Source organism: Crotalus tigris, unplaced genomic scaffold (genome assembly GCF_016545835.1).
Source record: "Crotalus tigris isolate CLP2741 ecotype Arizona unplaced genomic scaffold, ASM1654583v1 scf7180000018260.332519, whole genome shotgun sequence".
NCBI lineage: Eukaryota > Metazoa > Chordata > Lepidosauria > Squamata > Viperidae > Crotalus > Crotalus tigris.
Genome location: NW_024096910.1, coordinates 259,221 through 285,248, shown reverse-complemented (window position 1 = coordinate 285,248; position 26,028 = coordinate 259,221). Strand labels below are relative to the sequence as shown.

The 26,028-nt window shown below is 38.6% G+C and overlaps 1 protein-coding gene across 1 annotated transcript in view; it reads right to left on the bottom strand.

The window, feature by feature from the left end:
• Window positions 1-26,028, bottom strand: part of LOC120310677 (neuroendocrine convertase 2-like) — an 81,484-nt gene that overhangs the window by 42,545 nt on the left and 12,911 nt on the right. The window contains exon 2 of the mRNA XM_039349346.1: window positions 13,168-13,272. Within this exon, the coding sequence (XP_039205280.1) occupies window positions 13,168-13,272 (105 nt within the window). The remainder of the gene's footprint in view (window positions 1-13,167; window positions 13,273-26,028) is intronic.

The window sequence follows — 26,028 nt, the reverse complement described above, 5'->3', positions numbered from 1 at the left end:
TGGGGGTCTATGGCCATGGTCCATGGCTACAAAAGGTATTTAAAGGGGGTCTGTGGTGAAGAAAGGGTTGAAAACCATTGTACAAACCAGGATGTCTAATCTAGAATCTGTCTAGCAAACCATGTTGTCTATATCATTCCAACTCAGAGTATATGTTGGGTAGTGAAACATCTCCTCAGGATATAGAATATACTTTCTCTGACCTCTAATGGCAGGAAGATCTATTCCAGCAGGAACATTGTTCTAGAGGCAAGAGGCTTTGCTTGGGGGGGGGGGGCATTTAAATACAGGAAAACTGTTCTGCACTCCATGGACACAATAAAAAAGACAAATGTGCCCAACTTATTGTTCAAGACCCATGAATTAAAGAAAGAAAAACAAGAGGAGAGATTCAGGATCTACAAAGAGAACAGGAAATATTGAGAGAGGAAGAAAGTCTTTTTTTTATTTCAGCTACTCAAAAATTGTACTGGTTAAGCATTCCACAACTGAACAATTGCTTCTGGAAATTGAAAGCATTTCCTGACAATGGAACAGCCTTTTCTACCCAGAATAACAGAATTGGAAAGGACCCTGGAGATCTTCTAGTCCAACCCCCTGCACAAGCAGGAGTCCCTACACCATTCTGGACAAATAGCTGTCCAATTTCTTCTTAAAATCTTCCAGTGATGGAGCACCTACAACATCTGGAGACAAGTTGTTCCACGGAGTAATTGTTCTCACTGTCAGGAAATTTCTTCTTACTTCCAGGTTGCTTCTCTGCTTGATTAATTTCCATCCATTGCTTCTTGTCCTGCCTTCAGGTGCTTTGGAAAATAGCTTGATTCTCTCTTCTTTGTGGCAGCCCCTCAGATATTGGAACGCTGCTATCATGTCACACTTAGTTCTTCTTTTCTCTAGACTAGACAAACCCAATTCCTGCAACTATTCTTCATATGCTTTAGCCTAAGAAGCAGGGGGTGGGGGGTGGGGGTGGGGAGGGGGGGAATCCAAAGAGTTTTTGCTTCTCATTCTCACAGTGTAAGAAAGAACATTGAATTTTCTGTCAGTTTTTATTTCAAAATTTTGGACCAGACATTTTTCTAAGAATAATTTATTACAGGCTTTTCAGTCTTGATCCTATTTCATTTTCCCATTTGACCTTTGGATTTTCATACATCCTGTCATTTCCAAGCAAAATAAGGGGATAAACATGGAGCTTAGTTGTTTTTCCAGGATTAGAAATTGATTTCAAAATGGTTCTTAACCCAATAACTAAAATTCAAATAATAGTATTTGAGAGAAGATAGCTTGTAATAGTATATTTTTTAAATTCCCCAATTCAATTTTTTTCCATTTTTTAAATGTGTTCTGTTGTACTAGTTTTCAATTGATCCTCTTCAAATATCTTTATTATTAACAACCAAGTACCCTGATTGTGCATGCTGAAAATATGAAGAATGTACTCAGAATGCAGAGTAATATTTTCTCTCTTCCTTTTTGTTTCAGTTCAGTGCCTTCATGTCACAGAAACAATGAAGAATTCATTTAATTAAAAAATTCAAGTTCAAATACATGAGAAAGGATGACCCCAGAAGATATATTTCTAGCATTAAATTCCTGACCTGAAATTAAAAAGATTTGTTCAATAATGTTGTTCCTTCCAGATTCAAAACTGGATCAATTTCCTCAAACCAGGGGGAAAAAAGCAATTGTGTGTTGCCTGCAGTGTTAGGCCCAAGACATTAAAAAAAGGTTTGTGAAAAAGTAACTGAGCGGAGACAATAATACAGTTTTAGACAAAATTAGTGGGTTTTCCTTGAATTGCTTTAAAGAACTTCAGTCTTAAATTGACACGATATTTGTACCTCCCATTGTGGAATATAAATGTAGACGTAAATCAAGAAGCCTAACTCTGGAAGATGTGGAATAAAGCAGTAAAGAAACACTGGCTTAAATGTGACACTGCTTTTAGTCCTCAGATTACTTTCCCCTCAGCTGGTCTAAATAACAGTCTAGCTAAAGCAGTATCTACTTTTGAAATTGTAGAGGAAAAAAACAACAGCAAATCCATCCCTCATTAATGTTTTAGGTGGTAACCTTCAATATCTCTTTTCAGGTGGACTTAAAAGCTTTGTGCCACTATTAGGTTTCATCTGTGCCGAAAAAAGCCCTGTATGAGAGGTACCCAAGATAATTAAATCTCTACACAATTAAAAGTTTTTAGATACTTTCTATAGCCAAGTATTGACTATAATGGCTGCTTCTGTAACCTATTTCAGCACTCTGAGGATGAATCACCCAACCAGATAGTCAAACAGGAATTGCTCTGTACCTGGAATAAATATCTTTATTGACCCAGTGCTACCACAGGGAAATAGATTGTATCCTACCCAGGGCTTTTTTTTGGTCGTAGAACGCCCAGAACAGAGTTCCGGCACCTTTTTTGGATGGAACCTTGTAGGGTAGGCAAGGCGGGTTGTATGACGTGTGTGAGTTCCGGCACTTTTTTTTTTTTTTTAAAGTACTGGTCCTACTGATAAATAAGATAGGGCTCCAAAATTTTATCTGGTCTAAATATGCTAATTGTGATTATGGAATTTGTCCAATAGATTTGGTTAGCCATCTCAGCTATTTGTTTGCTTGTTTGTTAGATTTATATCTTGCCTGTCCTCTAGATGGTCAGCAAAACTTGCATGGAGTTTCTCTTCCTACAATAACAATGACCGTCTGAGATGAATTCGGCTGAGAGAGGTTGACTCAAAGCTACACAATTAGTTTTGGTCATTGATGGTGCAGCTGAAACCAGACCCATCTCTCCCCCCCATCTTAGGAAACACTTTAACCACTATATCACACTAAAGAATTTTGTGCAAGTAAACTTGAATACACAATACAACAACAAACTGAATTTCAAAAAGAGGATCATTAGAATTGATAGGAAGATATTTTAAATGTTGAGAACATTGGAGAGATTGGTCTGTCATAAACTTTTAATTTCAGGCAGAGTGAAATTGACCAGAGTGTTAATATTGTGTATAGTAGAAGGAGGGAGAAAATACATTCTAAGCCTTTTGCAAAGGAGGGAAAAATCCAATTCTTCTTCTGTATGTTTCATACCCACCCATGAACTAGCTGTTAATTAGACTGCTTTGAGACTAAAGGGGCATGACCATATTGGACAATACTTTGTTCTCTAAAGATTTCTGATTTAAATAGCTTATCAATACAATACAAAATGTTGGATTTAACTTCATGAAGAAGAGAAAGAACTGGAAATTAAATACATGAATTGGACCCATACATTTAGGTCAGGACAACAAAACAGTAAGTTTGGGCTTAGGTACACAGCTTTTGTGATCCTCTTCTTTCTTGCTTCATTCGTCGGCTTATTGTGCTAAACAGAAAACCAATCTCTCACTGTATCCAATGCCATGAGAGACGACACTCAATATTGAGCTTTGTATTAATGCAAGCAAAAACAATTCTAAAAGTATTGTGAGGAGTTAAGATCATACCATTTGTCTTCTTCATGTTTATTCATTTCACAAATATTCATTTTCTACAACAAATTAATTTGAATTTGGCTATTTTAGGATTTAAGCTACATATTGAATATACAAGCCTCTTTAAAAATCTTTTTCCCCATTCTTGGGCAGCTATTTTGGAATATTAATAGTTGAAAAAACAGTCTTTGCCATCCAGAAAATGCAATGTGCTTTGGGAGAACAGCAGTGGTCCCTCTCCACTGGTTGTAGAAGTACTCTTAGTTTTTATTCTTTACATGGGGACTTTGCCCATTGACTGACTAAGCTAACAACCTTTCATGGCAACATTTCCTGTGTTTGAGCAGGTGCTCAGTTTCATTTTTAGAAATGAAGGGAGGACACATCCCAGACAAATGAATCAAAGATAATTCGCAAACTTGCTAGGATCAAATTGCCCCTCAATGAGTGACTGAAGAGGTGTCCGCCAGACGGAATCATGATACATATAAGAGATCTTTCACACTTGCGTCAGATCCACAGAAAAGACCTTTCTCACACTGATGAAGATAATACAGTAACTGAGCTCTCAAAAAATTGTGAGGGGGGGAGGGGGAATGTATGAAAAATATTGAATGATCTGAGTATGTTTAGCTTTAAGAAAAGTTTAAGAACATTTAACAGCACTTTTGAAATACCTGAAAAGATGTTATACAGAAGAAGGTAAAAAACGGTTGCTTCTTATTCCAGAGTGCAAGGAATACAATTATGTGTTTAAATTCTAGGAAGGCAGATTTTGAATGAACATTTTTAGGGGGAAAAATAAAACAGCCTATCAATAAGAGATAGTGGAATTAATTACCCAGAGATGTGATGGGCTTTCCTTCATTAGTTTTTTTAAGAGAAGGCTAGGAAACCTTCCCTCAAGGAAGTTTATTCTGGATTCTTCTTACCAAACTGGAGATTTTCCTAACTCCTACCTAGTGTGACTATAGACAGAGAATTTGGAGAGTTAGAATCTCAAAATTAAGTTTTGGTGAAACAACTAGGATTTCCTTCAACTTTCTGGAAGAAGGGCCTCTGAACCTCTTCAAGCTTTATCTATGCAGCACTCAAAGACAAGGAAGGAGACTAGACTTCAACAGGACTTGATTTTTGTCTGAATCCAGATTCAGATAGATCAGGGATCTTCAAACTTGGCCCTTTTATGATTTGTGGACTTCAACTCCCAGAATTCTTCAGCCAGGCACACTGGCTGAGGAATTCTGGGAGTTGAAGTCCACAACTCATAAAAGGGCCAAGTTTGAAGACCCCTGAGATAGATGAATCTAGATACTATGTTTTGAAATTCATGGCTGATTACATGTTTATAGATGAAGTTTGGCGAGTTGCTGCATTGCAAGGGTAAAGGATCTAGCATAACCCTTTCAGCTGATGAATCCTTTGAGAGTCCTAGAACCTCTGTGGAAAAATAGATGGTATTATAGCAAGACATTTGTCTCATGAAGCTTGAATCCACTTTAAGGACTAACGATGGAACTTGTCACAAAGAGCCATTAGAATAAGCTTAAGAGACTCTACCATGGGAATGTTGGGGATGGGTGGGGGAAGAGTGACACTGAATCAGCAGCACTTTACCAGTAACAAAATTCTCTTAATTTCCATAAGAAAGAATTGTGCTACCTCCTCATAATTAATGAGACAATGTAACACATTTTAATTTGATAAGAATGCTAACTGTAAATGCTATTCTATCGTATTAAACAAGACTATACAGGCCAATTAGGCTTTTCTGCTTCTGAATTTGCTTCCCCCCCTCTTATTTATTATTCATTTCAATTACTTTGCTGTTTAATTCTCCTTTTATGTGACTACCCCAGTGCACAGTTTAAACTCTACACAGTACTGGGTAAATATAAGATTTCCAACTCATCACTGTGAATTGGTGATACTCGTTGGATCTGTCACCTTACTAGCATTTTTTTTTAAAAAAAACCTAAAATTGCAAGCTTGATAGTCTTAGAAGGTCCTGGTTGTGTGCCCAATTTTGCATCTTGAATGCATTAAGAAAGAAGCTAAATTATTATTCAATATTCTGAGAGTGAGTTTAATTTCCTTCATTAACAATTGTTCACTCACAAGTCTATTTTTCTATTCCTGTCTGAGACTGCCCATGGTCTGGAAGCTTCCACTCCTGTTTCAGTTAAATTACAGTTTAGAAAGTCGGCTGAAGCCAAATCTATGATCTATCATATGTGGTTAATAAAGACTAGCCTTGTTCATAAATTGTGGTGGAAGCTGGTTTGTGTTTATTACTTGCAGCTAAGAGTAAGCCTGGTTAATTTACTGGATAGCACTAGAGTGCCCGAATACTACGATCTAGCTTCTCTAATGTTTGATGTTTTTACATGAAGTGAACCAAATTCAGTATTATTCATGTAGAAGTTTTAATTTCAGTTAACTTTTCATTTTGTTTTAATAGATAGAGACATATCTATTTCTACATGGAAATAAAATGGGGGGCACTTGGCTCAACAAGGCCCACATTGCTGTCATATATTTGCCTAGTTTATTCTTTGGCCTGGGATTTCCTGCTGAACTATGGCTTTTGTCAAGGTAAATTTCTGAATTAGAAGTCTTTTCTGTTTCATGAAAAGAAGTATGCCAGCCATTCAATTAATGGCAATGGAAATATATTTATCTAGGAGGGATATATATTCTAAGTACCATATTATTTCCTATGTTCTGTTATTACTGCTTTCTTCTCTTCTTTTTTATTTATTTTTTGTTTCTTTTTCCTTTTTTTCTTCCACTTTTTTTTTATTCTTATATCCATTACTTAAGAAACGTAAAAATGTGAGATGGCTTATATAAATGTAACTAATCGCTGAGAAAACCTTTACTAGTAAGAATATTCAGAAGTTGGCAGGAGAAATAAACTAAAATAAGGATTGTAACAGGATCGATGATAAGACACAAATGACTGAAAAGAAAAGAAATGTATTAATATGATGATTATTGTTTAGGAATATTGGATCACTTTAAGAAGGATGAAATGTTTTGGATGTTTAAAGGTGACTTAACTCAAGAAAAGTATATATATATATTACAAAAAACAAATAAATAGTGACCACCAAGAGAATAAATAGAAAATATTTACTAACCAAACCTAGCTTTCGTCGGGTGCTCCCGACATCGTCAAGGTTTAAAAAAAGCAGTCATTGGGGGAAGCTTATATGCAATCCCTAATTGTCTGCATTCGGCTTTTAGATCGTGTAACCAGCCCCAGCTGGCCATGCTGAGTTCCAAGTGCATCTCTCACGTCAGCATGTGGTTCTTTCTTATCACCTCTCCGTACTCCACCGTGCATACTTCTATCATTGACCCTAGGACTGGACAGGATCTTTTCCCTTCTCTTTCTAGCAGTAACCCTTTCCATTCCCCCACCCCCATCAGTGTAACTCTCTTTATTTTTACCTGTATAGCTAACCATATATATATATATAATGCTTTGAATTGTAGTTAAGGGATTGGTTGACTGGATTTGTGGAATGGAATGTTTAGGGATTAAATATATTCTTAGCTATGATTAAAAAGAATAAGAAATTCGAGAAAATAAATACTATTAATGTAGGAGGGATATATATTTTAAGTACTATGTTATTTTCTATGTTCCATTATTACAGCTTTCTTTTATTCTTTTTTATTTATTTATTTTCTTTCATTCTTTTTTTCCCCCTTTCTTTTTACTCTTATATTTAATACTTAAGAAACGTAAAAATGTGAGATGGCTTATATGGAAAAAATAGAATCAAGTCTGTCAATGTAGATGTAACTAATCGCTGAGAAAACTTTTACCAGTAAAAATACTTAGAATTTGGTGGGAGAAATAAACTAAAATAAGGACTGTAACAGGATTGATGATAAGGTAATCCAAATGAATGGAAAGAAAAGAAATGTATTAATATGATGATTATTTTTTAGAAATATCGGAAAAATATATACTAAATTGTCATTTATTAAAACAACAAGAATTGTATTAACGCAATATTTGCAAAAAAGGATGTTTTAGGGAAAGAGGAAAGTAAACAAAATTAATATATGGAATACAGACTATAGAAATTAATTGTTAAGGTCTGTTTTTAACAAATGTAACCCAGACATCACACTGTTTACCAACTATTGAATGACTTATGCTTGTGTAAAAAATTAATAAAAAATATAATTAAAAAAAGGAAATATATTGCATTAAAGGGGGGGGAAGAGATGTATTTTTTTATTTGAAATACAATTTTACTTTTGACCGAATATAACTTCTAATCATGCTCATAAATGAATACTTGGAAGAGGGAATCTGAATGGGAATCACACCTCACGGTCTTATCAGATTTCTGTTGACTTGAGATCCTGCCTATGCAGCTGCCTGCATGCCCATAGAGGGTGATCATGTAAAGCAGGGCAGCCCATGGGCCGGATCCGTCACATATAGGCCACGTCCATCCCAGCTCTGCAAAGGCAAAAAATGTTGTGATACGTCACAATACATCACGTGATGCAATCGAGTTTGACACCCATGATGTAAAGTATGTCTGAGAAGACAAAACATATAGATAGCATGAAAGATTTATAGTTTTAGATCCACAGTCTATAACGAGGAGCATGAATATGTTGAACCTCAGTTGGGCAGGAAATAACAGGCACAGTCCCAACACACACATACATTTATCTGTATTTGTTTTGCCTGTCTGCATAAGACTCTTGCCTCTGCCTATGTATGTTTTTTTTTTTTTTAGTAAATGGGTTTCTTCCAAATAATCTGGATCTTGAATGATCTTCATCTTTCAAAAAGGTTCCTTATTGTGTCTCATTCCGTGGGGACAGATGTTGTTTTCCATGACAACATTATAAAAATCCTTTAAACATATTTACTGTAGTGAACACTTGTGTGCTTGCAGTTATTTAACAGTGCAGAACAGAAGACTTCTCCATGGGAGCCTATACTGGAGCCATCTTAATCTGAAAAATAAGTGATGAACTCATGTATTTGTGTGTTTTCTACATAGTCTATTTGCCAGGAAGCCGAGAACTATTTGGGGAGAAATATTGCCTTTCTTTACGGAAATCAGTTTTCAAAATTTGTGTGGCTTGAAGAAATCTACATGCCACTACTTCAATTGGAATTACCAATTTAGGCTGTAGAAATACAGATGGCCATCAGATGGTAGAAACAGGATGCAGAGAAGTTGTTCTTTACTGCCACCTATTGGTCACCTGTTGTTTTGCAAGCCAGTTCTTCTGGATTTCAATAGTTCAGAACAGTGACAAAATCAAAAGAAAGGCAAGAAGAATTGGATTATTGGAATGTTTTACACAATGTGTTAAAGCTCATAGATTGCTTAGCACTTTGTTTATTCTAATTATTCACTCATGGATAGTTTTGTCTCTACCTCTATTTTACTCTTGTTCACATACATACATGCAATGCTTTTTTTCTAAAAAAAAAAAAAAAAAGGTGCCGGAACTCACACACGTCATACAACCCGCCTTGCCTACCCTACAAGGTTTCATCCAAAAAAGGTGCCGGAACTCTGTTCCGGGCGTTCTATGAGAAAAAAAGCCCTGCATACATGTAGATTCAGAGTACCTATCTATTATGTTATCATGTTACTATTATTTGAACTTCCATTTCTTTCAGGGGGAGATGGATGGTAATTTGTGGGAAGTCAGCTTAATTTTACTAAACTATCCAGAAGAAAAATACTTTACTTCTTTAATATTGGTCTTCTTCAAACAACAACTGTTTGTTTGTTGTTACCAACATAATGAGCTCCCTAGGGGCGGTTTGAAGGAGAGAATCAAACCGTGAAAACATATGTAAGTAATGCCAGAAACATTATAATTTGTGCAATAAATATTTATATTTGGTTAAAATCTGGAATGATATAAAATGAATGCTTTCAGAATATGCAGTCATTCTGGGACTGTTTTCCATGAGAACAATATTTAAACAATTTCATTTATAAGTAACTACCTCAACAGAAATGTTTCACAAATCTTTTCTCAACTTGGTCCCTTCTAAATTAGGGTGTTAGCATTACTACAATTTTCAGAATTCTCAGTCAGCAATGCCAGCAACCCTACCAGCTGGGAATTTGGGGAACTGCCGTCAAACACATCTGGGAGGCACAAATTTCAAGACGGCTGACTTAGAGAGCAGTTCTGGCCCGAATACGCAGAATAAAATGAAATGTACTGTGTATTTGGCATTTAACCTATAATTCAGTATATTATAATCTGCTGGCTTCTAGCTGTGACTAATTTTGGAACACAGAGAGATTTAAAGACCCATCCTGCTCTGAAATGCCGCTTAAAAGGCAGATTTAGAGCTTGGTGAGAGCAGCTAATGAAAAATCAGAGGCAATCCGTGGCCATAGGGGATCCCTGGTCAACAAGGGATGGAGAGAAGAATCTACAACAGACAAATGCTCAAACTTTCACTGGACTATTGCAAGATAAAAGAGCCACTCCATTCCCATTTCTCCTCTCTTCTCTTTTCTGTTTTTCATGTTTGCCTTTTGTGTGTGTGTGTTTTAAAAATAAATTGTGGCAGGAAAATTAATGCACAAACTATTTATCAGCTCCAAGGCTAATATATCCCTTTCCTCCATTTCAGGGGTACTTTAAGAGAAATTGTTGGCCTTTGAGTCTAGAGGACTGAAAACAGCTATGGATGCTAAAAGCATACAGTAGAGCTATGATGATATCCCAGGTTGCATGAGTTTATTCTGCAAATGACACAGATAATGCAGAGTATCTCAGCTACAACTGATGCAAATTGCAATATCATTGGATCATTTGTACAACAGTCTGATGATGCTAGCAACGTCACTTGGTCCCTTGTTTCCTACAAATGCTCATGCCTGACACATCATTCAAATGGTCTTGTTTTGCTTTCTCTGACATTGGCAGGCCCTTCCATTACCATTCTGAAGGGCTTCCCAAGAGTAGAACTCCCACCCCATGCATGGTGAGAGGAAACATCAGGATCCTACGGGTTGTTCCTAGAGCTCTTGGATATCATATTTTAGTGTTTAGAAACTTCTGATCTGATTCTTTCCTCAAAAGCTTTCCCCAAAAAGAAATGGAAGAGATGAATATGAAAAACCAAATCGTTGCAAAAACACAAATGTTCTGGGAGTACATGGCAGCCTGTGGCTTGGAGGAATATAAAATTGCATTCTTGTTAAGAAACCTCTTTGGCCACCTGTGACCCTCGGGGTATTTTGTTTTCATTTTCTTTAGCTCCATTGCTGGGACAGAAACACAAGCTGATAGTTAGCTTTTTATTTTCAGTAATGGTTTTCATTTACAATAACAGGGTTAGAATAATCTCTTCCTGTCTCTCCCATTTAGCAAAGTTCTATTACTGAGTATTATCCAGGCTGCAGTCCCATTGCTTCTCACTCACTACAGTAGTGTGAGAGTGTGCATCTTCCATTCTCATTGGTTTTCCATCTCAGCTTCAGCTTTGTGGGTGGCGTTTTCCTTAAGAACATATTGTAAAGCAGATTAGGAACAGAATGCTCCTATGAATATTTTGTATGCATGCATACATTCATGAAATTTATCCACCTCTCAATCTAAATGGATTCTAGGCAGTTCCTTATTATTTATTACAAGCTTTTGTCTTCCTTAACTTCATGTAATAGAAACATACAGACAAAAGATTAAAAAAGTCCACCTCTCAGTAGCTGCCAATCCAGTAAAGATATAGCTATATTTTTCAAGCTTAGTCTGATTTCAGTCTGCTTTGAAAATTCATTACAAAAAGTAAAAGTGGGATCATCTGAAGTTGATTTTGAAGGTTTCCATTTGAGCTGAAACTGTAAGTTCTCATTAGCGAGGAAGTAAGAATCAAATGAATTCAAGCTAGAGCTTTGCTAAAAGTCAGCTAAACATTTTCGATACACTGAACTTTAGATGATTTGAAATTACAGGAAGTCCAGAGAACAGCTCTGAAGGGCAGAGGGAAGATTCATTGCCAAGGTAGCCATCAAATAAATAAGACTTGAGGATAGACTAAGGAAGTGGCTTAGGAAAATCCTTCAGACCGCAGTAGCAGCAATACTCATTCCAGTTCACATGAAGTTGAAAGAGGGAGGAAGGGAAGTACATTCGGGCATGGAAGATTCTGTTTTTCTAGTTATTCTAATCAAAGTAGCTTTAGGTCTGTTACTTTATCTGGTCAACCTTATAGGGCTGAGGTAAATTTTACAAGTCTAGACTAGCATTAGAAGCTGCTTTGGGCAAATGATTGGGGGAAAGGCGTTACAAGACAAGGAAGGAATAATAAATACTACCACTTGCATTTTTACTTTCATTGGAAGATCATTCCTGAATTTTGTGTCTGAAGTGTAATCATAGTGGTTATTGTGTAATTGGAAAAGGAGAGTGCCACTCACTACAGCAAACATTTTTTTTAGACAAAATGGATGTGATGTGTGAGGATAAAGGAAGATAGCTTTTGCCAAGAGAATTCAGTAACCAAAACAGTTCAGGGAAAAGTTAAAATGAACTGTATTTTCTCTGTGTGACATCATCCCCAACAACTAAAAGGCTCAGGAGCCTTACAAAATAGAGATGGATTACTGCCATTTAAGGTAAATGGCACCAAAACTATTTCAAAAGATAACCAGGGAGGGAGGGAGTGGGAAATGCATGCAAGAAAAAAAGCTGCCCATTCTTGTTTGAAAGTGCAACTTCCCTCCCCAGAAGAAGAATGTCTGTAGCCCACTATAAACAGGAAAACTATCACTAAACTAGAGAATGGGACTGTAATGCTAGAGGGGCAGCTTGTGGCTATCACAGTGTAACATCATCCTACTTCTTCTATTATTAGTGGCTTAATATAATAGCATATCTCAATTAAGTCATCTAATCAAATCATAATGAAAGATTTATTTTTAGGGCAGTATTTTGGATTCATTGCCCAAAAGTCACTTTAGAGCACACAGGGACACAATGGTGGAATCTGGAACTCCTTAAAGCAGCCATGCCTTCTACCAGTCCTGATCAAAGAAGAGGTTGCTTTAAATAATTGCAGACAGATGTATGTTTGCAGGCTTAGAGACACTGAAGCAACTTTTTGGAGCTGAGTCTGAATCTTTGCATAGCTGTATTCTGGAGGGGGAAAAAATCCAAGAGGAATAAGAAATTGCAGACAGAACAGGATATTTCCTATTTCTGATGATATAGCTAACATGTAAGAACCCAGCAATGTTTACGGATTCAAAATGCCATGCTCCTTTTTATGTGCATGCAATGTGTGCAGTTGGCATTAAAAAAAAAAAGGCAAAGGGCTTTGATTGCTCAGTTGTTCTCGTCAATTGGAAACTAAGTGGGAGGAATCAATGCTGAGTAACATAAGTTCTGGATTTGACCAAAGGCCTCTTCAACCCAGCATCCTGTTTCCACAACATTCAATCAAATGCCTTTTTAGAAACCTTAGAATAGGCCACAAAGCCAATATCCTTTCCAGTTTTGTCTTCCAGCAATTAAAACTGAGTGGTTTCCTACTTCAGTCTTGGAGGCAGCATGCATTCCTCATGTTGAATCATCACTTATTTTTCACCCTTTAAAGTCATTCAGGTTGGAAGTATAACTTTTACAATAGTAAGAATGATGGCATTAAAGGATCACTTACCTTGGGATCGTTCTGTAAATGAAGCTGGTGCAAAAGACTTCTCCGCCTTCGACTTTTGGCTAAACCATTATGGAAAAAGTGGTAGCCATCCTCTATAAAGGGAAGCTAAATTTAAAAAAAAAATGACATTGAAATCATTAGACTTAATGTTTGGGCTAGCCACATTGAATAAATTGCAGTATATTTTCTATTCATGTAGCTAAACTTGCAGTCATTAAAAGCATCTGACATTACCTAAGATACAAGAAAAGAAGAAATAAAAAAATGTTGGCAAGCTTACATTTACAAAAAAAAAGAATTATGAAAAAGTGAATGTTGTAAATTTACTTTGTATAGTTTATGTATAGTTTAAAATGTAAAATATCTGTAATTCTACAGACGTGCATTATTAGGGCAACAAAGTAGTTTGCACTTATATAAAATAGATAATCATGTGTTAAAGTGGAACTAATTTCTTTGTGACTTCATGGCCATGGCCATATAATTTCTCAGAAATAGTTTGTCATTGCCTTCTTCCAGATTTTTTTTTAAAGCTTTCCAAGTTACCCCACAGTCTTGGAATTTCTGGTATTTTCCTATCCCATTCCTAAATAGGTTAAATCCTATTTAGCTCATTTAGGGATCACCTAAGGTTAGCTTGATATTGTCATGTCCATCTCCATAGTAAATCATTTCATAATTGGCATATTTTGCTCATGATTTAAAAGTAGAAGGGGAAAATAAGAGTAAACAAGGAATAATGGTCCATAAAATTGCACACATTTTAGAGTCATATTAAAGACTAGTCAGACAACTGTTGAAATTATACTGCTATAGTAGGACTTTATATAGCAGTATTCCTCAACACTAGAAGGCACTGATTTGGGGAAAGCTTCTATATAGTCATGTTGGTTTAAATGGCTCTCTGGAGACCAAAAAAGAAATCCTTAGTGAAGAGCAAATGTCTTTGTGTAAACCACAAGAAGGTCACATCTACCACGTCATCATTCCATCATGAATTATCCTCTAGATGGCATCATTTGTGTCATCTGTATAACAATCTTACAATGCATGTGATGTCATTTGGCTTTCTTCATCCACTGTGAGACACACATGTAGACAGGTGACTCTTTTCTAGCCCAACATTTTCTATCCATTTCTGTCCATCTAGTAGCTCTGCTTCCAGAATGCCATGTTGGAGGGCTGAGGTGCATTCCTGCCATGCAAGCATTACCATGAACCAGCTGAACATCTGGACTTATTCAGGAATGGCACATGTTAGATCATTATCCATGGATAGTAAGACTTCTTATTGTATTACTGTTACTTGTAAGATCAGTCTATTAGTTAGCGACTTCTGCTACTTTCTATAATTGAACTTGAAATTGCTGCTACTAAGTGGAACCCTTGGACAATCATTTCAGCCATGAGCTGCCAATATAGATGGATGCTTCCTTACTGGTTGCTTTGGAAAAGGGCACCAGGAATGGGTGAAATAAATCTGTATCACTTCTATTTCTCCCACCCAGTGACTTGTTTAAAAGATATTTTGTACAGGGAGACAGAGAGGAGAGAGGATCTAGGCTGATAAATTTGGGAAGCTACTACATTAGAAAAATAAATCAATGAATTTTTCTTGAGAAACTGCAGCAGAGAAAATCAGCACAAAATAACAGAATAAGAATGAGGTTTGGTAGATTGTATAAGGATGGGGAGGGAGGGGAATAGAGAAATAGATGAATTATAGCTTTTTATGACTAAATGATAAAATAACTGTGTTGAAAAGCACTGGCCTCCTAAAAGAAAAGAATAGGGATGAGATTATGTGAGGCATGAGAAAGTGAACAAATAGGAGAAATCCAGGGGTGGCAGTTTGGCCAACAAAAGCTAAGTATCTTCGTATATTAAACAGTGGTGTTTACATTCTTATCCTGGTGTTCGGATTCATTTGTTATTTGTACATTTGTTATGTGTGTGTGTGTGTGTGTGTGTGTGTGTGTGTGTGTGTGTATATGAATTTTCATATATATATATATGTGTGTGTGTGTGTGTGTGTGTGTATATACACACACATATATACATACACACACATATATACATATACATACATAATACATACATACATACATACATACATACATACATACATACATACATATGAAAATTCCTCTTTACTCAATGCGGCCCAGGCAAGCAAAAGGTTGGATAACCATGATATAGACTGTAAATGTTATCAGCCCCACAACTTTAGGTAGACCAAACATGTGCAATCCATGGTCAAAGCGGCATGTGGTCCTGGACAACTTGTAATGTAGCCCCACAAGATAATAAATATATAAAAAATAAAGGAATTTGTTATAAAATATGTACTATCAGTAATGGATATAAATATGCAGTCCAAGACAATTCCTCTTCACTCATTGTGGCCCAGGCAAGCCAAAAGGTTGGACAATTATGATATAGACTAAAAATTTGTCGCAGATAAATCTTCCTATACCATTGGTGGTTTATATATTCCTCTACTATGTCTGTTAAAAAGGAATTATATGTGAATCTTGGGAAGTATCATGTTTTACAGCTCCAATAGAGCAAGGTCTGCTTGGCATCCATCTGAATTTTTTTTTTCATTCCACTTATCACACCCAGCAAGATGCATTTGAAAACTGGACCCTCAAGTTATTTCTTACAGTTCCTTCCTGACTGACAAGCATAAGCAGGTACATTACATAATAAAAGGGTAGAGAAATAATCCATCATATTTTCTGTATTGCTGGCACCCTGAAGAAAACTCTCAATATCTTACTGGGAGGCACTAGTTATGTGTATTCTGTCTTGGAATGAAGTCCATGCATCTGATCTACAGGATTTTAGTCTATAAAATTTGATGCCAGCTGCCTCCTCTCATCCTATCTCACCCTCTCTAAACTTTGACTCCCAAAATACCAAGCAGCATGACTTATGAACAAACAGACAAGAATTCACAGGCTAACTTTAGTATAATGGGTTGGGCATATGTTCGAGAAAGTACTTTACTTCAGTTTCCCAGAAGGCAACTAGGATTCTCTCAGTAGATCTGCCTCTATTCAAAAATCTACATTTGGGTATAAACATAGAATAGTGTCATAAGCCCAAATTATCTCCTTCTAAAAGCACCAAACCCAGGTAGGGCATCACTGGAATTTCTACACTTTGGGGAAATAAAGTGTTATTCATGATATTTCTCATAATTACAAATGTATTAATCAGTTATTTTGCTGTGTTAATTGGAAATTTTATTTATTCTTGGAACATACTAGATGTTCAAGTCAATGAAAGGTGACCCTGTAAGATATTCCCCTGAAAAACTATCCGCAGGCAGAAAGTAACTTTGTGTTTAGCCTGTATTTATGTTACATTTGTTTGTCTCTTTATTAATTTGTGTGGCTGCCATCTCAGTTTCATGACTCTGGGCAACTAAGAATTTAAGAACAGAATTAAAACAAAATTAGGTCAGGCTTTGCATTTTTTTGTGGACAAGACAAATGTTTGATGAACAAATCTTTTCTAAGGCTAGTCTCTCTTGACATTTCAAAGAGTAAAAGCTGGATTGTTGGACCCACACTGTTGACGCACATTTTTTAGATAGGCAGACAAGTTTGAGAGAGAAAGCATGTGTATTCTTCCATGAGACTGCTCTGACAGAACAGTTTTGTCTGTGCTGAACACCTTGGTGCATTTTCTTATTCAGAATAATTCAGATCTGCCTGCCTTAGCTGCTCCTCTCCATTTTTATCAGTGTTATTCTGCAATCTTCTTTCAAATCATGACAATAAAAAGGACGGTGACCTACTTGGGCTACCTCTGAATGAAATGCTCCTGATCTTTTTTACACAATGAGAAATGTGGGAAGCAGGGATTAATGTGGTTGTACTGTACTGTATGAAAGGATTAGTTTTAAACAATACATTGGCACATGTCCTTTTTGGTACCTCTGAAAAGCCACAGGGGTCTTTCTAATGTTTCCATTCTTTATCAAGACCCTCCAGTTATCACAACACCAATGCAAGACTGCCTTTGATGTTGTCAGCTATTGTTCTATAACTGGCTGCTTTCTTTATATAATTATCACTCTAGACCAGGGGTCCTCAAACTTGGCCACTTTAACACTTGTAGACTTCAACTCCCAGAATTCTCCAGCCAGCCAGTGGCCATGTTTAAGGATCCCTGGTCTAGACTTTATTTCATGTCATGCTATATGCTATGTCTATATCATAAGAGGAAGAGTGTATCTATATGCCTTAAAAGGATAATACTTCATGTCTCAACTGTAGTCACTCTTATCCAAGAAAGCTTATGCAGTATCTGCAATACAGTTGATGCCCTTTAATATACCAGAAGACTCTATTATTTGTTTCCACAAACTATTATGATGCTGAGTCTCTGAAAACTGTTAAATATCTTGTGATTTAAACTAGAAGTGTTTAAAAATACACTTATGTCTGTTTTTAGCGATGTGTTAAATCCAACAAACAGGCTTAATTAAATAATGTGAACAGGCATATATTTTTTTAAAAAAAAAGGTCAAACAGATCTAAGGCCAGTCAACATACTGCACTGCTTATTAGGCAATTAGCTCTTACTATTGATTTCTGCCTAGCTGGTTAAAATCGAATATGGTTGCATGTGTGTTTAAATTTTCTTTAATTCAGTTTTATTGCACCTTAGGTGTCATTACATTGCAACATTCTACCTTTATGAATACAAAGCCTTGGGGGAAAATTGGGAAGGCACTTAATGTATAGCTTAATCTCTTTATTGTTGTATATAAGTCTCATAAATAAATAAATAAATAAATAAATAAATAAATAAATAAATAATATTATTTTTTAGTTATTTTTCCTTTCTTCGTATGTTGCAAATTGACCAGACTCTCTGGGAGCTGGGCAGTGTACAAATTTAAAAATAAATTGCTCACAGATATGTAGGATAAATGAATACATGGATAAATATCACGGAGTCACATTTAAAAAAATATATTGCCCTGGCAATAGTGTAATATCCCAACTTTTTAAATTATATTAAACTAAACTATACCCAGGTAGACTGCAGCTACTAAGGAATAGTCCACATCAGATTATTAAAGATCATCAGACCAATTAACTAACGAACAGGAAAGAAAAAAAATGAAATCCAATCAGGAGCATTCATGAGGGAAGTAAAATAAATTCAGTTAGGTGATGAGAAAGGTGGAATTGAAGTCCCCATCCCTTTTCTACATGTGTCAAATGTGTGCGCCACACATTAAAAATGGGCAGGGCTTAAGTCACAAAGTTGCAGCCACTATCTTGATTTCTTTGATACTTTCTCCAGGTGGATGCTTCTGAATCCAATGTCCTGTTTCCACTCCAAAATGGCTAAGCTGACCAAATTTTCAAGCAGGCCAAAAGTCAGGTTCAGTAGTTTGTGCAAAGAAAACTAGAAAAGGAACACTTTGCCCATTCTTTCAAAACTGCTTCACTTTTTGTCTACAGATTTTTCACAAAGGGAGGGCACAGGTTTAGCTATCTGGCCAACCTTTCTCCCACTTGATTTGCGAATGGTTTGGCAGAGTCTTTCTTGGCAAGCAAATGGTTCAAATTGTCTGATCCTGTTTACAGCTTGAAAAATGTTCCTGAACATCAATCCAAAGATTCATGAAGAATGATTTGAAAGTCTAAATTGTTCCAGTTTCAGTGCCATTGATTACTCTTTCTTAAGGAAGGCAAGCCATTAAAATCTAATTAAAATGCGCACGTTAGAAATTGGTGGTTAATGGCTTAGTTAGTTATGTCAATCAAACAGGAACTGTTTATCTCAAGTTTTAGATTTTTCAGGCTGATTTACACCAAAATCCTGAAAGGCAATTTGAAGTGAATGATGCTTTATGATACATTTTAATTACTCATAAAAAGCCAAAACATATGGAGGCTTATTTAGAAGTGAAGACATTTAGATTTTATATATATATACAGTTGTTGTTGTTAATTGCAAAGTCGTGTCCGACCCATCGCGACCCCATAGACAACGTTCCTCCAGGTCTTCCTGTCCTCTACCAATATATACAGTATCACCACCTTTTTTATACCACTGGTAGTTTTCATAAGCAAGTTAATCAACTGGTGTTAAGAGCGTTGGCATTTCTGAAAGATGACATCAGCAAGAGCAAATAGTGGTCGGGGCCTAGCAAACATCATATATCACAGTGTTTTCACCATCACGCCATATACTAACCAACCACAAAAAGGCAGAAATGGTAGGCCGAAAATTTATTTTAAAACATTTAGGTGTGTTGTATTTCTCAGTATTATTAAAATCAATCATTGTTTAATAGATTGTTTAACAAGTACTGCAAAGCTCAGATTTTTTAAAAAACCTTTGGTCATGAATTTCCAGGATGAACACAGATCAATCATGATCTTTTGGCCTAATCACCTCACAAAGATATTGTAAGGTAAAGGAAAAGGGAAGCAGAACCTTGCATATCACCTTGTGATCTTTGGATAAAAATGTAATAAGCCAACAAATAAGGGCACAACAAGTACTAAATAAACTAGTGAAAGATATTTCATAGTTATTAAGAAGAAAGGGAATTCTAGCCATAGCTTTTGAAGAAGTATAGAAAATGAAGAATGCAAAGAGATATGGGATAGGGAGAAGGCAAAAGAGAAGTGTGACAAATAGATGGCTGGATTGACATGAAATCTATTGAAGACCAATATAAAATATTTAGAATGAAGAATATAAATAACTAATCAAAGTGGGCAATTCTTCTCCCTCTTTTCCTTTCTCTTTCTTCTTTTCATAGTGGGGAAATGACAATAGCATTGCTGGTAAAGTTAAAAAAAAGCCAGATTCTAACTGAAATATATTCGAGGTCTTGATTAAACTATAACTAGTGCCAATTATTTTATTTGATGCTATCAGTTATGTTGTGTCCTGAGCCTGCAAAGGCAGGCTCGGGACATTGCAACGGTCCCGGGCAGTTGCAAGCTGCCTGGGACCAGACTGGCTGGCACCAGTTTTGCGCGCATGCACGAGGCACGGAGAATGCCAAATGTTGCCATTTGGTCCAGGGAAGTGTTCTTAAGAGAGGCAGAGAGGCCTGCGTGCCTCAGAGCTGAAACAGAGCTGAAGAAACAACAATAAAGGCTTCTTGACACTACGAGATGCTCTGTGATTTATTGCCATTAAGCTGAGGACTCAACACTGGCAACGAAGGTGGGATGCCTTACATTCAATTAAAAGAATTGTAAGCTTACCCAAGAGTCCGGAGAACAGCTAGGAAGACGGCGTTAAATTCAGCACCTGCCTGCCAATACAGCGTCGTTGGAGGTAAGCTGGCTGATAGACCCTTTCCTTACAAAAGAGAAAATGGCAAAGATAGGAAGGCTCTCTGAATTTGATGTCACACACCCAGAAAGATGGGAGTCTTATGTGGCCAGAGTAGAAAACTACTTGAAAGTAAACCAAGTAAAAGAAGATGGCTTAAAGGCTGCTACTTTGCTCTGTGTTTGTGGTCAAGATGCATTTGAAATTGCTGAAAATTTAGCAGCCCCTGCGCCTCTTGAATCTGTTACCTACACAGCTTTAAAAAAATTACTAAAAGAACATTTTCAGCCCAAGTTGTCTGTTATTGCATGGAGACATACTTTTGAACAGAGGGATCAACGGGTTGGTGAATCAGCTAAAGAATACATTGCAGCGTTGAGAAGAGCAGCTAAGCCTTGTGAGTTTAAAGACTTAGAAGAAAGGCTGAGAGACAGATTTGTATGTGGGCTTAGAAACAGAGACTTGCAGCAGAGACTTTTTGCAAAGGAAGACATATCATTCCAAGATGCCTTGAGAGAGGTTACTGCAGAAGAGGCAGCAGGAGGGGCAATCAAGAATATGAGGCCTATCAGAAGTACTCCAGAAGCTATTTCCGTGCACCATGAGGGAGTCCAGGAGAGCTCGGAAGAAGATCCTGAAGAAGAGGTGGATCATCTCTACCCAGTCAAAGAAAGGAAGCAGAAGGAAGGCAAAGAAAAGTCTTCAGTTGTACCCAAGTGCTTCGGGTGTGGAGGTCGCCACAAGAGGACCGACTGCAGGTTCCGTTTTGCAAGCTGTAGAGCATGTGGGAAGCAAGGCCACATAGCAGCTGTGTGTCTGGGCCATCAGAAGGTACAACCCCGAGAAGAATTGTGCCTGAAAGGTACCAGGGTCCCCAGCCAAAACAGGGTGGGTTTCTGTGCTTCATGAAGAAGCATTTATAGGACAGGCACACACAAGCCACTCAAAAAGAAACTGTCACTTAAAGTGAAGTTGCAAGGAGTTCCATTGGTCATGGAACTAGACACTGGGTCTGCACTTTCAATTATTTCCATTCACACATTCAGAAAGATTTGCTCTAGCAGTGGGTTCCAGACCAAGCTTAGGCCATCCAATATAGTTCTAACAGACTTTCAAAACTCCAAAGTGTGTATTAAGGGGGAGGCCACCCTTAACGTACAATATAAGGATTTTGAAGGTCCATTAGATGTATTGATAGCTGGGGGTGAGCACACGAGTCTCATAGGACTCGATTGGTTTGAGGCCTTGGGAATACAAGTTACAGGGCTCAATAGCTTGCAATCAGTAGGTCTACAAGAAGTCTGCAAAGAATTTGCAGATGTCTTCAGCCCACAGCTGGGTACATACAAAGGGCCCCCAGTTTCCTTAAAATTGGATCCCACTGTCACTCCTATCAGAGTAAAAGCAAGGAGAATACCTTTTGCTTTAAAAGGAAAAATTGATGCTGAATTGGACAAATTGATTCAGCAAGGAGTCTTAGAACCTGTTGACTCCAGTCCTTGGGAAACTCCCATAGTCACGCCTCTTAAGGCTAATGGGGACATTCGCATCTGTGCAGATTACAAATGCACCCCAAATAAGGCATTGCAACAACATGCCTATCCTGTACCTGTAATCAGCCATATTCTGGCTTCCCTCAAGGGGGGGCGTGTTTTTGCAAAGCTAGATTTAGCACAGGCTTATCAACAGTTACCTGTTGATGAAGCTGCTGCTGTAGCACAAACCATTATAACACACAGGGGGGCATTCAAAGTCAAAAGACTACAATTTGGAGTAAATGCGGCTCCTGGAATTTTCCAAAGCATAATGGAAAATACCTTGAGGGGTATACCAGGGGTTTGCCCCTATTTTGATGATGTCTTAATAGCTGAAGACTCCACTCAAAATTTAGCTGAGAGATTGAGGGCTGTCCTGCTGCAGTTCCAGAAAACAGGCCTCAAGCTAAAAAAAGACAAGCGTAAAATTGGGGTACCTTCTACAGATTTCCTGGGATTCAAAATAGATGCCAATGGGATTCATCCTGCTGAGTCCAAATTAAAAGCTATCATACAAGCTCCTAGGCCTAAGTCCAAAGCTGAATTACAAGCTTTTTTGGGCCTCTTGAATTTCTATAATGCATTCATTCCTAACAAAGCTAATGTAGCTGAACCACTTCATAGGCTTCTGGACAAACAGGCAGTATGGCAGTGGTCACAAGCACATGAAGCAAGCTTCAATGAGGTTAAGGCCTTACTCACATCCAATAATGTGCTTGCACATTTTAATGAAACTCTCCCTGTGTGCATCACTTGTGATGCCTCCCCTTATGGGGTGGGAGCAGTACTTAGCCATCTTAGACCTGTTGCATATTACTCCAGAACCTTGTCTTCTGCTGAGCGAAACTACACCCAGATAGACAGGGAGGCCTTAGCTGTTGTTGCTGGAATTAAAAAATTCCATGATTTTTTATATGGCAGGCATTTCACAGTCTACACTGACCATAAGCCTTTGTTGGGGTTGTTTACCACAAACAAACAAACCCCCCATATCATCTCCCCTAGGATGCTGAGATGGTCCATCTTCCTGTCAGCCTATGACTTTTCCTTAATTCACAAACCTGGTAAAGAAATGGGCCGTGCTGATGGCCTCAGTAGATTACCCTTACAGGTAGTAGAGGCTGATCCTGCCCTGCTATCAACATCCTTTCCATTCAGGCATTGCCTGAGTCACCTTTAAATGCCAGGGATGTGGCTGCTGAATCAGCCACAGATTTCACACTCTCTTGTGTCTTATCCTGGGTTATGTCTGGATGGCCAGAGAGTTGTCCAGGTACTGAGTTTCAGAGTTTCTGGCTTAAGAAACATGAGTTATCCACTTTTCAGGGTTGCCTGCTGTGGGGCAGAAGAGTTGTTATTCCTACCTCAATGAGGTCTAGAGTCTTAGGTTCCCTTCATGAGGGCCATCCTGGCATTGTAAGAATGAAGGCGCTTGCGCGCAGCCATTTATGGTGGCCTGGGTTAGACAAGGAAATTGAGGCTAAGGTGCACGCATGCCACCTTTGTCAGCGCTCACGCCCAGAAATGCCCCAGGCTCCTGTGCATAGATGGGAGGAAACACAGTCACCTTGGTCTAGGGTGCATATCGATTACGCTGGGCCCTTTCAGGGTCAATTCTTCTTGGTCCTGGTTGATAGCTATTCAAAGTGGCTTGAGGTTGTACCTGTATCTTCAACCACCACTGCCAAGACCATTCAAGTACTGAGGGGGATTTTTGTTGCACATGGGCTTCCGGATGTGTTGGTGTCTGACAATGGCCCTCTTCTGAATTCCAAGTTTTCTTACAGGCCAACATGATTCGTCATGCCACCTCTGCACCATTCCACCCTTCCACCAATGGTATGGCTGAACGGATAGTCCGCATCACCAAGGATGCTTTAAAGAAACTGACCTATGGAGACTGGCACCACAGGTTGGCAGACTTTCTTCTTGCGTATCGCATCACACCTTCCACTTCTACAGGGAGAAGCCAGCTGAATTTCGCTGGGGGCGCAAACTGACTACTAAACTTGACCAGTTGCACCCGGACAGACTGCCTCCTAAGACTACATAACCCAGGGCACCGAGATATCTGCAAGTGGGTGCCCCAGTATGGACCTGTAATTACGGGCCCAGTCACTTGTGGGTTCCTGCTGTAGTATGAAAGGTTACCGGTCCCTTGTCATACGAGGTCTCGTTGTATGACAGTCGTGTCCTTCGGCAGCATATCGACCAGCTGCGTACAAGACTGGACTCACCCTCAGAAACTCCTGGGCCTTTTCCAGGGGGGAAGGGGGACCTCCATGGGCAAAGGGATGGGTGTTGGCAGCAGCCGGGCCCCAACAGAGAGGCCACAGATGGTCTATTCCAGGATTCCGCAAGTGTTCCAAACAGGAATCCATGGGAACTAGGAAACACACAGGCACCAGTGCCTACTCCAGCCAGGGAGTCACCCAGGGGGCATACTCATCATTCACCAATACCATTCAGCACTCCAGTCAGGGAGAATAACCGGGAGCTTCCTAATAACTCAAACATTGCAAGAGAGCTGGCACACAACCAGTCTAGTTGGCCCAGTACTGCTACTGTTTCCAGAAGGAGGTATTCACACAGGGAGGTGGCCGGAGAGGCACATCCCAATTCTGACACCTCCGGCACAGATGGGGGGGCAACTGAGTTTTGGGGAAACACTGAAGCCCCAGACAGTCCCGTCATGGGACTGGGGAGTGAAGGAATGCAGCCCCTTGATAGGTCCAGTGTGGGCCTGGGAGGCACTACAGAGTTGCCTAACAGTGGCAGTTGTATAAAGGGGCCAGAGAGCCTGCAACTAGGCAGGTCAGCCAGGTTAATGGGAGAACAAAGTCCTGGTCTGACGAGCCCGGTGGGCAAGCAAGCAGACCAGGCATCGGGGCACGGTCCATGGGGACCACCAGGGTCCGAAAAAGGCGGCAACTTCATGTCATTCTCTGGGCAAAATGAAATTGGGGATTATCAGGGTCTAAGGAGATCACAGAGAGTTAAGAGATCTCCTAAGTACCTTGAAGACTTTGTAACTCTGCTGGCAAAGCAGAAACAGTGAGAGGGTGTCTGTTGTTGGGAACAATGGAAATACGGGCATTGGGTATTAATCCCCAGAATAATAGCCCGGTACCATTTGGAACATGGGTTGGCACACCACGCTCGTGTTGAGGTCGCGTGTAACTATTCATATAGTTTATTAGTCTTAGCCGGGGGGGAAGGGGTGTTGTGTCCTGAGCTTGCAAAGGCAGGCTCGGGACGTTGCAATGGTCCCGGGCAGTTGCAAGCTGCCCGGGATCGGATTGGCTGGCACCGGCTTCACGCGCATGCGCGAGGCAAGGAGCGCGCCAAATGTTGCCATTTGGTCCGGGGAAGCATTCTTAAGAGAGGCAGAGAGGCCTGCATGCCTCAGAGCTGAAACGGAGCTGAAGAAACAACAATAAAGGCTTCTTGACACTACGAGATGCTCTGTGATTTGTTGTCATTAAGCTGAGGACTCAACAAGTTACATTTCAGATAAAGAGGTAATGACATAAATGAGATGAACACCATCTCTGCATGTATCTCTGTGTTTATCATTTTGGAATGGTCACAAAACCATCCCACAACAATGTTTTATATATGATAATAGTAGTGAGACTTTTATGTGCACAAAGGTGGAAGGGTATGCAATGAAAGAATAGTGGGTTAAATTGATGGAATTGGCAGATGACAACAAAATTGATAACTCTGATTAAAGAAAATACTGCATCCAGTTTTGGTCACCACATTACAGAAAAGATGTTGAGACTACGTAAAAACTGCAAAGAAGAGCAACTAAGATGATTAAAGGCCTGGAGACTAAAACATATGAAGAACAGTTGCAGGATTTGGAAATGTCTAGAAAAGTCTAGAAAAAGTCTAGAAAAAAGAAGGACTGGGGGGACATGATATCAGTATTCCAGTATTTGAGAGGCTGTCACAAAGAGGAGGGGGTCAATCTATTTTCCAAAGCACCTGAAGG